Below are 13,016 nucleotides of genomic sequence, written 5' to 3'. Positions count from 1 at the left end.
GATATTATTTGTGGACAAATCAGTCACCATTTCTCGCATTGTTTATCTACTCGGCATGAAAGCTCTATCAATACATTTCCAATGCTGTAGTGCAGACACGCTATCCAAAATAGATCGGCATCCCAGTGCTTCCAGGTTTTCCCTAGCTTCAATTGACTGACGCTCGATTTGGTGGATTGGTTGAAGTTAGACATTAACACCGTTGGATGCCAGACGGCTCAGTGGTCTATCGGTCAAGTGCTCTGGCGCGAGACTGGTAGGTCCTAGGTTCGAATCTCGCGAGGCGGGATCGTGGATGCGCACTGCTGAGGAGTCCCACAATAGGACGAAACAGCCATCCAGTGATTCCAGGTTTTTCCTGGTGGTCTAGCTTCAATTGACTCACACTTTCAACTATGAAAATACTAAATCTCCACAAAAATCCCTTCTGATAATAAAACAGATTAGTCTGTTCAATCGAATAGGATCTAAATTCTTTATGGAACTAAACAGATTTCTTTTTTAAAAAGAATAGGTTTCTTGAAGAAATAGTTATATTTTGTTCTAGGTTAGCTGAAAAAAACTTTGTTGGAATTTTGTTGAAATGTCGGGATTGACTGAGTCTTGAAGAAAATGCAAATTGAATTAGTTTACGTGTTGCTTAAACTAAATTTTGTACTTTTGTGATAAACATATATATATTTCAATGTTAAACCTTGTTAAAATGTGAACTATGGATGATCAAAACATTTCAATATTTGGAGATTTTACTCTAATATCATGGAAATTTTACTATTAGAAACCAAGATACAGTTGACGAGTTAGTTATTTTTAACTAGAGAACAGCCTGTTTTATCTATAACATAAATAAAATAAGACCTAAAGCAACTAACAGCCTTTTTTTACAAATTTTGACAAAGCAATGAAAAGATGGAATTCATCTGAAAATTGCGATATCTCCAATATGTAACTTCTTAACGCTCTGAACGCACTTCAATGTGAAAACTAAAAAAGCCTAATTCGAGAAAGTTCAAAGAAGCAGTATAAATAAAGGAGAGAAAAAAAGTTGAGGTAATATGAGAAGAATAAGAAATTGTTACATCATCCTAAGATCTGATATAGCTTGGAGATTACCCCTGCAGATTGAAGGTTATGAAAGATTATTTGTGTACACATGAATGGATTTTACTTTTAAAATAACCAAGGCTTCGATAAAACTAAAAATTCGTCCTTGCTAACTATTTTGTAACGTTTGGAAAGCTGTGTTCACATTTATTCTGTGGCGCATTTCAAACATTAACATGATCAGTTTTCTGAATAAATGGTAATTTGCAAACATAATCGACCGTCTAAGCAATTAGAGAATGATAACCATTCCAATAATCTGTATTAATAGAAGTAATTCAGCAACTTTTACTGGATTCACCTTGATCTCAGCCTTTTACTATGCATAACTAAGATGAAAGTTATTAAGATTATTTCCTAAGTGTAGCATTTACGTCTAAACAGGATATAAAATCACAATAATGATAATGAACTTACTCAAATTTTCAATTGTATACTGTGTTTGATCACCTCTTACACTATCCTCTGATGGACCTGGATGCATATCACCCCAACGTATGATATGTTTTGTTCCTGGTGGTAGCAAACCAGTTATATCTTTCTCATGTTTCTCATTTTTCATTTGGACAGGGATTAAATGTCTTGGATTAATTAATGACGTATATTCATAATCAACATTATCAAATAAATGTGTTTCACTATCCATATTAATTTGTCTTAAAGCAATTGACCATTTCAATTTTATTGATGTTTGAGTTGCCGTTGCCCGTAGATTATGAATCTGTTTTTACATATGTATGTACATGAAATTCTTTGTAAAATTACTTTTATATTCAAAGATAATGATTCTTATAGCTAAATAAATAAGCATCAGTAAAAACTGTAAACTGGTCATATAGTTGAAAATCATGTGTGTTACCTCCATACTACAGATATTATCATTCTGCTGTAATTAAAGTGAACTTTAAATGAGGTAATAAACATTTTATTTCACATAATACTACTAATTAGTTATATTTGAGTTGTTATATTAAATAATAAGGATTAAATCCACTTAAGTTGTCATTTTTTAGTAAGTAGTATAATTTTATGTCTACGCATTTCCCAGTAAGAATGTAGAAGCTGCTGATTTCTTTAATTTTAATTACGTTCGTGAGTAATCTAATCAAACGGTTTAAAGTGATTTACACGAAATTATTTAAACACCTAGATTTAACGTAAATTAATCGCGAAGATGTAGATACCCGTAGGATATGTTTCAATCACTAGCATCAAGGGTCATAAGGATTAAAAGGTCGGTGCTATGCATCCAGACGTAGCAATTTATTAAAGTTAATTCATATATGTATTCCTCCAGGTCAATTGTATTGCATTTTATTGACATTTTTATTACATCTAAACATTTTTTTACGATTATTCAATGTCTATCACTTGATAGGCTACGTAATATTCTATATGGTTAATTTTTATTATATTTCTCCACTTCTATAAGTTACCCATACTTGTTCCGGTTATTAGTTTCTTAATTTAATCTGATCAATACTTTGATTCATGCGAACATTATAAACAATTTATTCAGTTTTTCAAAAACACTACCAAGCGTTTTACATCATTTCGACGAGTAGTAAACGTAACTTGAAGGTAGTTTATCAGCTGATGATTTCGTAACATATAATTAGAATATTCATTTGAGTTAAGCTTGTCTATTTCTTCTGACTACTATTTTGCACTCAGTAGTACGAAACATCTAGATAACTTCACGAAAATATAGTTCGTTGTGCACATATCTGCTTGTTGGTTGACCATGTACTATCTGATCATTTATAGTCATTAATGAAATAATGTACTATTACATTGACATGTTATTCAGTGGTATTTCCTGTTAAAACAGAATAACCAAACTCTTTACAGTCAGAAGCTCAGACATTTTTACCATAAGCTATTTAGGTTTCAAGAAGCTCGGATGGTGTCTAGTTCTCTTAAAAACCAATGTAAATTACCCTATCATATCTCTCAAAAACGAACTACAATGAGAAAGAAAACTAAGCGAAATTTATTAGGATACAAAACAAAGAATCATCAATAAATTATTTAATATTTTCCATAAATTATCGTCTTACCCTTGAAGGTAATACATAAAATGGTGAACTGCTAGCTTGTTGAATTGAGTCAGTCAAATCATCAGTTTTTATTTCGTCTTCAAAAAAGTCTTCATTTTGATTGTCAATATTTGACTCTAATTTAGATTCAGGAATTTCTATCCCTTCCAATTCATCTGGATCTAACTTTGGAAGTTCCCCACTTGTTTGAAAGTGTATAGCTTTAGATGGCACACCTAATCCACCTCGAGTAGTTGCAGAAACTTGTACACTATAAAATGTTCCAGGTATAAGATCTGAAAATTAGAAATCTTCAGATATACGACCAATTCAAATACAACCATTTTAACAGTTTGTTTTTCAGATAAATAATGTGAACAATACTTCAAGTAGAAAACATTTTTCAAAAGAATCGTTAAAATCTTTAAAGTTTTGATACAATTCTCTAAAAAGACACCCTTCAATTTGTATCAAAGTGTATTTCTCAAAAAGAAGCATATCCGGTTACATGTTGCACAGAAGTTCATATTTCACTACATAACAAAATGTTACATTGACTAAATCGAAATCTAATAACACTACACTAGCCATTATCAAAAATGATTAATGAAAGGAATCATTAAATTATTTGCAATATTAGGTCTCTTTTTATGTGACATAAAAGTCTTCCCATCATCTCTCTTCTATGCATATAATTAAAGGCTTTTGACATTCTCAATAAAATGATTTTATTTGCAAATATTTAATGTTTGCACTAATTAATGTAACCATTATGATTGACGAATCATTATTCATTACATGGAATATTTTATCTAATTTTGTAGTACTCATAATCATTAATCGATTATCAATTAGGTATCTTATCTGACCATCTCTTATTAGTAAAAGTTAGTCAGTCAGTCACAACGTAGAACTTCGTACGTACGTACATCAGTTCGAGTTGCCATATCACATTAGTACAGAGATGCAATTGTCGATTCAAATACTATAATGGTAGAAGTAGTAAGAGTATAAGCATTAATGTGAAAGATTAGGGTTTGAAGATATTATTGAAGGAGTATAATTCAGTGAAATAAATTTAAAAATAGAACAAAGATAGAGACATGGAGAATTCAGAAGATTAGAATTTGGTAGAACATAAAAAATGAGCGACAGTCTTCTATCGGTCCCCTCCATTGGTGGCTGATAGCGATGTGATCTAGTTGTGTCGGACGTTAAAAGTTCCTACATGTAGTTAAGAGCGTGGTTTCAGAAGACCAGGAATAACGTTCCGTGTACTCGAATCGTTTGCCCTAGCGGTGTGAGGTGATAAAGGGACGTGATAAGGATTAGTTGTGGAGATAAGAGAGTTATTAGGAGGTGCAGGAGGGATTTGAATGTGACTAACTTGGAATCGTGTGCAGTTACGGGTAAGAGGGCTGATATCACTTCTTGGCTGCTCACACCGTGGAAGGTTATTTCTTGAGGGACCTGAAAAGGAAGTTGGATTAATGGTGGTCTTAACAATCTGGGAGCGTGACCGCATTGCCCAAGGGACAACTGCTTGAAGCCGGCCACGCGCGGTCTTTTTGTGGGGGATTTTTGACGTGTTAGCTCCGTTCTTCAAAGGACCTTACCACCGGAGACGGAAATCCGTGGGATAAGGCGAGGTGTGAATTTTTAGGGTCGACCTTTTCTAACCCTACCCCTCCTTGTGGGAAGGCAGCATCTCTGTTTGACTGGTTGTCTGAAGGAAGCACCTTACTGCCGTCAGACCTCTGTACAGTCGGCAGTACGACTTCGCCTTCGGACCTTGGGTTTGCTATTTCAGCCGACCTGCCTGGCATGGTAGGACCTTGAGGAACGAATGTTCCAGACAGTACAGCTCGATTGGTTCATCACGACAGGCAAGCCTGACAAGGTAGCAGCAACGGTCGGGATATTAGTAAAAACTAAGTTAATAATAATAAGAACTGTTTTTATTCATATGAATAGTGTTAAGTCACCTGTAAAACTTTTCATTTAAATTTAAGTGTAATGACTACTGAAGAACTTAAGTGCAAACAATAATTCCTTAAAAAGAATCTGGTTATATATTCTAGCCAATCAAGCATCAAATTATTCCAACTTAACACATTTATGAAAGACATGGAATAACGTTACATCTTAACTACAGAAGGAAACATTATTGATTTTGAGGACACACGTACAGTTCATGCAGTGGCTATCGTATACATAGAAAACTCGTATCTCAAATACACTATCATGTTTTTTCTTCAGTTAAATTTTATCAAATTTATTCACAGATAAGAAATACTCCAAAAATTTTAAGTGCCAGAAGTATGAACACTGGTTTATATTATTTAAAAAAAACCTACTCTCTACAACGTAATTTCTTTTTGAACGTGAAACCTTAATAATTATAGGCTCTATTAAACGTGAAGAGTTGATGTTGATCACATAATTCATTAGTTCTCCAGTACAATCTATATCACTTGGTGGATTCCATGATATTTTCACACTATGAGTTCCCCGTGAAGTAATTTTAATCTACACAATGAAAAAAAAACAAAATTATAATACAAGAAGAAACATGTTAAACAACGGAAAATATTTTTTCAAGTGCATTAAAGAATAATGAGTTAAATTAATACAGTCGCCAGTTATTTAGGTATGAACTACACTCTAAGTGTGAGTGCTAATGATGATACCTGGATTTTCATAGTGAATTAAGACGAACGGGGTTTGAACCTACGACGTAATAGCTGAGAGTCAAGCACTCTAACCAGTAAACTGTCACTCTGAATATATTCAAATATACAAATAATAACTGACAATAATACTCCATACTTTAAAGTGATAATTAATAGACAAAATAGAACAAAGGTTCGCTTACATCTTCAGGTGGCGTTTGTGGTGAAAGCGCTGGTACTCGTGGAGATGATGGCATTGTAGCTGGTGAACTTCTCATTGAATTACCAACAGCAAATAAAAGTACACGATAAAAATTATCTGGTGGTAATCCAGTAATTATTGCATAATCTGCTGGAGCTGTAACATTGATAAGAACTTGACGATTTTGTGAAAATAATGGAGCTAAATAAATATGATGTCCAGTGTGATTATATACTGTTTGTGTTCTTAAACAATGACTAAAAAGATTATCTGATTTTTCATTGAGGCCAAATAAAATTAATCTTTAAATAGAACCAATAAAATAATAGTAATCAGTTAATTTTACTCTTAACAGTTGACATTTATACTAAACAAAATTTATTTTAATTTTTAATAACTTGATTACATTATTTTTATAAATATTTTGATTCATTTTTGTATTGGTTATTTGAGTCTTCCCAGTGATGTTTAGGACAGCAATCGATCAGTCTCATATTGGCATATGTGCATCCTGTGCGGATTGCTACAATATTGGCCTAAGTCACAAGCACGATAAGCAGAGACGCATGATGTCTTGCAGTGTTCCAAATAGGACGAAATGTGCATCCAGGATTTCATTGTTAGCCACCACCCATCTTTGTTTATAAATATTCTGGTTAGCTTATTTAGCCAGCATTAACAGTAAAGCCAGTACACTATACTTTATTCATAGATTTACTACGGTTACAGTTTACATTGTCAGACTACTAAACAAAACATGCATTTATCTCACAAAAAGTAGACTAAGTCGAAATGAACTATTTAATCACTAAAATAGTAGTAATTTTGTTGTATTATACTTTCCGTTTTGCCACAGCTTTAATCATGTTAGTAAGATCAAGTCTTAGAAACAAACCGTTCAATTTGATATTTCCGTAAAGATGCTATAGAGGTAAAATGTCGTCAAAAATTGTGAACATGGTTTTTGTGCTTTTAACAAAATGACCGTATGATTTGTCAAAAAACTATGATGATTGACAGCAGGAAATAGGAAGCATAAATACAAGTTATTACAATTAGATTCACTTAGTATTGTTCGTTTGAATCTTCCCATTGATTGCAACTGGTCAGTCTCTGATTATTACATATGCATACTGTGCGTATTGTCTCGATATAGCCTTAATTCACAAGCATAGTAAGCAAAGATGGATAGTGGCTAGCAGTGGAATCCAGGACGCAAGTTTCGTTTTTTTGGGACTCGTCACTTGGATGTACCTACATCTCAGAGATGGTGTTCACTCAGTGACTCGAACACAGTACCCTTCGCTTCAAACGCCATCGCGTTACCCACTGAGTCCTGATGGCCACTTGCTTGTGCAATGGGGGTGAAGTTTAAATTCACTTAGTATTAATTGTTTGAATCTTCTCATTGATGTTTAGGACTGCAACTGGTCAGTCTTTAATTGGCATATGTGCATACCGTGCGCATTGCCTCGATTAGTTTATGATTAAATCATAGTGAAGTAACTTAAGCATTAAAACGTTTGACATTTTGATAATGTGCATAACATGAATATGACTGATTTTTTATAAAATATATGTACAATATGAAGATGTAGGGATAAATATCCATTTTTAAAGTTTGACAAAAGTGCAACATCAAGCACTTTCAAGCACTTTTTTCGTTTATTTAATGTTTGATTGTTGGATTAAAAAAAAGTGTAATTTTTTTACTGAGGACTTTATTTGAATCCCATAAAGTTGTTTATATATACATCTTTTATGAACTTATCACCGTGGTGCATCCCAACTTGCTGGATGAAAATAACCACGTGAAAATTATGACTTAAAATGAAACCTTCAATGAAATTAATACTTTATATGTAGAATTCACTTGACATTGCACAAATATTGAACACTGAGATACAAATGAGCTATAAATTGATGAACACATATCCTATCCCAATATGAACTACTTTTAATAGTTAAAAGTATGTACAACATTCCCTTTATATCTAGCTGAAATTAAACATGATTTCTTTGCCAGATTCGGAGGTGGATAAATCACAACAAAACATTTTTAGGTCGTACCTTGCACTACTGAGTTACTCCTTTATAAGTATCTATCTAGCCCTCTAAATAAAATAATACCATATGGTCTTGCAATTAAGTGATGTGTACACATATGTATGTCATTGTTTACAAATCAAATAATGTAACAAAATACACTCATTAATTAGATTGATACTTTGTCTTAAAATAAAAACACTAAATGAATCCTTTTAACTAACCGAAATTTGAAGTATTTCGTCATAAATATATATGTAAGGTTATTAGTTTAGCTACTGATTACAATAACAGTACAGTACTGAAAGTTTTATATTTTGTATGTATCAGATAACTTTTCCATAGCCACTATATTACTGAATTAATTCAGTAGCTTAATGAGTATTTTATTTTCACAAGAATATAGTTTGAAAAAATTTTTTTCGTAAAATTTGATTTTATTTTACAAACTATTTATTATTTTCTTTATAATTGAAATCATGATTCAGTTGAAGCTAGACCACCATGGAAAACCTGGAAGCACTGAACGGCCGTTTCGTCGTATTGTGGGACGCCTCAGCAGTGCACATCCACGATCCCGCCTCGCGAGATTCGAATTCAAGACCTACTAGTCTCGTACGCGGGCGTTTAAGATCAAGAACCACTGTACCGGCATCCAACGGTGTTAATGTCTCACAATAGGATGAAACGGCCGTCTAGTGCTTCCAGGTTTTCCATGGTGATCTAGCTTCAATTGACTCATGATTTCAACTATAAAATTACTAAAATCTCCACAAAATCCCCTTCTGATATTATTTTCTTCAGAAAGTTGTGCTCTAAATAGTTATCTTTTGTCATTTTGAAGTATATGAAATATATGACTACTTATAAATTAGTTGAACACTTGAGAAATGATAAATATTTACCTATTTACATGTAAAATTGAAGAAAACTGAAAGTTTATTGTTTTTAGTAGCCCCATTTACAACGTTTTGAATGTCTAACAAGAGATAAACAGCTAATTCAGTCGTTAGTTTCGTGTTTTCTGTAAATAGATGTTAGAAACAGGAAATCATCGAATGTTTACCAGTCAATTATAGCTTCGGTTTCTTCTTTATCTGATGAATCACATATATAATTAATTTAAGAGCATTGTGGAAATTAATCAATTCAAAAATGATTTATATCATACATTAACTTCGACCAAAAAATCCCTATGATTCAAGAAGTATTCTACAGCTATTTCGTCATAGTATGGAATTCTTTATTATCTCGATTCTTCGAGGAGTTACTGATACACGATTTTAAGTCCTGGTTATAATTCAACATTTGTTTGATACACAGAAAGTAATTAACGTTAGACGTTTAAAAATACATATGCAGACAATTAACTTACTCGTAATGTGTGATAAATTGTTCATTTTTTTGTGCAGGAATCCATGATATGTTTAGAGATCCAAAATTAAGAGGTACTATTTGCAAGTTTCTTGGAGGTAAAAGTTGTGAATTTATTGTTGAGTATTTAGCTTGTTTGAAAAAATGAGAAATAAGAATTCAGTAAATAAATAAGTTATAAATCCCAAAATGGAAAAGCCTAACTCAAGAACTATCAAGAAGAACGTATAAAGGCGTATGAGTTTTTACTTGAAGTATATTTATATGAAGTATTCATCTATGTCCATTTGAAATAAATCATTGATTAGTTCAGCTTGTAAAATGTGCTATAATGTTTACGAAATTTTTTAATAATTAATTGTTTAATGAGTAATTCATTTAGACAAACAACATTTACGTGTTCAATCGGTAGAGAACTCTAAAGCAAATAATTTTTGACAACTTAGCTTTAAAACATGATTGAGTGATAGCTTTGTTTCAAAGAAGACTCCATTGGTATAAATTACGAATGCTTTAGTTGTGGCGATTAGACGTGTTTATCATTCACTTTGTACAAACCAATCTAAAAGATAACTTGATTTCAAGTAAGTTAAACAAAATGTCTCCGCCTGTAGCTCCTCCGGGGGCTACTGCCGGTACCAAGCCCGGATAAAGGAGGAGGGTTGGGCATGGGGTTAACGACCCCATCCCGTAGAAAAGTAATTCGCTAAAAAACGCTGACCAGAAACAGAATGTATTTGTCTTTTGCTATTTGTTAATGACAAACTATTTTGTCTAATGTTACACAAAAATGAATAATCTATAACCATTAAGTGGAGTTTCTGTATACGAATTTCATATCAGCAAATGTTCTTATCACATTAATGAAAATCATTATCATAAGTTCCTTCCTTGTTGATAGAAATTCCAGCATTATAAATTTATTTCTCACTTTCTTGTCAGGGACAACATAGTAATGTGTTTACTATCATCATCTACAATGAAAAATTTGAACAATCAAATTTTTTTAATAAAGGAAATCAGTGTACAGAAACTTTAAAACTAACGATAATCAACTTTCTACTGAAAATCCATATTGTCTAATTACGTGATATGTTATTGTTTATTTTAGTTGTAAAGCATGAAATGTATTTGCGTCCGTTACTGATATTCAAAAGAAGGACCTATCACAAATATTGATCGACCTTAGTTTCCTCAAATGGCATTAAGAAAGCGAGACAGAAGATTAACAAGATGAACAGCATGTAGAGTGGAAATATTGTCAACTTAGATGGGATATAAAGTAAGAAATAAAGTTTAAAAGAACTATGAAAGGACGAAGGGCGACATTTGATTCAAGGTTTAGATGAAGAAAGAAAAAACAACTTAGTTAATCGAATTTTTTATTCATATATTGTAACTATTAGGCAGGTATAAAGCATTTTGACAGGGCCCAGACCAGTAGTCGGGGAATTTTCGAATCGATCCAATTTCTTGTTTTAACATACAAGGTTTTAGTCGTTTCGAAAAATACACAACCAAAATTGTATCCGACAAAATAGGATGACAATTCAATGATCAAACATTGAAACCGGCAAACAGTCAAACTAATAAATGATACAAATTTAATGTCTAGACTACTGTTCATACATTTTATAACAACCTATTAAAAATAGTATACTCAATAAACCATGATCATGTACGGAATACCTCTTGAACTTTTCAAGTATTTCGTCATTTGTTTATCAAATCACAACAATGAAAATGGATCGATCAAAAAGGGATGTTTTCTCTGACAACATTTGTAATACTGTAGTGAACAAGAACACAAGTGAGGACAATCGACTTTATTTAAGCACAAATTACAGACTATGTCACTAAATTCTGATAACCATATAGTGAACAGTTAATTTACTAAATAACAATCAATTGTCTGAATCTTAACTGTTCCTTCTGCAAATATCAATCCGCCTTCTCTGATTCCATTGTTCATGCATTTTCGTACCGATTGCGCTTCACTTCTGTTTTTTACTATCGATCTTCTGCCAAAATACATACTATGTCTGACTTTCACCATATACTACTTATATGGATATAAGTAGCCCATACCACAATACCATCTCTAAAAATCACTTATATCTAAAACATGAATTCTTGAGTCTCTAATAAACATATTTAGACAAGATTTGTTAAAACTCTTGTATCTGTTTCAAACTTGACAGTATCTGGTGACAAATAACTATTAATTCTTATCTGTTTTATTTTTGTAGATTAATAATAATAATAATGGTAATCAGCAATATGAATAACTCATCATTACAAAACAACTACTTTTGACAATGATAATAATAAGGATGATGATTAATGAATAATTCACGTTTATAAAAATAATAATAATTTTGGTGAAACTTCATTAACAATGATTATAAACTTTATTGGATTCAATCTTCTCATGATTTAGGGTTCATACAGAGATAATGTATCCATACTGTAAACTTATAGTTTACCAAGTCGTTTTCTTTTTAAATTAATAAAAAATAGTTGTATTACACGATTAGTAAGACTAAAGAGAGGAGATAAACTCAAGTAAATCACTCTGTTTATGCAAATGATAATTAACATAAACATGATTTATAAGGGTATATTTAGAGTGTAAAGCTTATCGTTTAACTGAATAAAATGTGGAGATTAGTTTAATTTGAAAATAGTCTACTCTATGATATTGTAATGAAAGAACTATAAGGTGTTAATAGAATTACAAGCAATAATCTGAACATAGACATCAGCGAACGTACAGGTATTTTTCAGTTGAACGATTTGTGAGAACAAGTTCAATTCAAAGATAGTATTGTAATGAACAGAACACCATTTGGGGACAATCGAATGTATTTAAGCACAAATTACAGAATATCTCACTAAATTCTGACAACCATACAGTAAACGGTTAATTTGCAAAATAACAATCAATTGTCTCAATCTCAACTGTTCCTTCTGTAAATATCAGTTATTCTTCTTTAATTCCATTGTTTATGCATTTTCCTACCAATTGCGCTTTATTTCAGTTCTTTCCTTATCGGTCTTCTGCCAAAATACATTCTTTGTCTAACCATCGCCATATACTACTTATATGGATATAAGTAGACCATACTACAGTATGAGTGAGATGATGACATCAGATAATTATCATGTCATATGGTGAATTGATTACAGTTGAAGACGTTAGATCACTAAATTAGGACTTCGTATACCTAAAACATTATGCTGTATTTTAGATCTATAAATGTTTGCTTAGGTGCAGTAGAAAGTTATGGTTGAACAAAATTAAATATTTTCAAATTAACATGAAACAGCTAAGCATCAACTGTTGGTTTTTATTAGTTTTTTTTACTGATATTAGTTCGCGATGAAAATTTTATTCAACGAGAAATAATTATTTATACAATAGAAGAAAACATTAACTGATCATGTACAAGAGTCACTTTCTAGCTTAGAATAAGCCTTTAATGCATACCCTTCATTGACTATTATAAACAATATTGAAACGGAAGCTAATGAGGGAAACAAACTACAAATAAATGCACCCTTTTAAAAGTTTAGCGT

The 13,016-nt window shown here is 32.0% G+C and overlaps 1 protein-coding gene across 1 annotated transcript in view; it reads right to left on the bottom strand.

The window, feature by feature from the left end:
- Positions 1-9,463, bottom strand: part of Smp_157620 (hypothetical protein) — a gene marked incomplete at both ends in the record, with an annotated part of 52,943 nt that extends 43,480 nt beyond the window's left edge. Inside the window, 5 exons of the mRNA XM_018795005.1 lie at positions 1,522-1,825; positions 3,165-3,439; positions 5,501-5,672; positions 6,019-6,218; positions 9,439-9,463. Of these exons, the coding sequence (XP_018649361.1) occupies positions 1,522-1,825; positions 3,165-3,439; positions 5,501-5,672; positions 6,019-6,218; positions 9,439-9,463 (976 nt within the window). The remainder of the gene's footprint in view (positions 1-1,521; positions 1,826-3,164; positions 3,440-5,500; positions 5,673-6,018; positions 6,219-9,438) is intronic.
- Positions 9,464-13,016: the final 3,553 nt, after the last annotated feature.

The sequence above is a fragment of the Schistosoma mansoni genome, chromosome 1 (genome assembly GCF_000237925.1).
Source record: "Schistosoma mansoni strain Puerto Rico chromosome 1, complete genome".
Lineage (NCBI taxonomy): Eukaryota > Metazoa > Platyhelminthes > Trematoda > Strigeidida > Schistosomatidae > Schistosoma > Schistosoma mansoni.
This window is presented reverse-complemented; position numbering and strand designations above follow the sequence as displayed.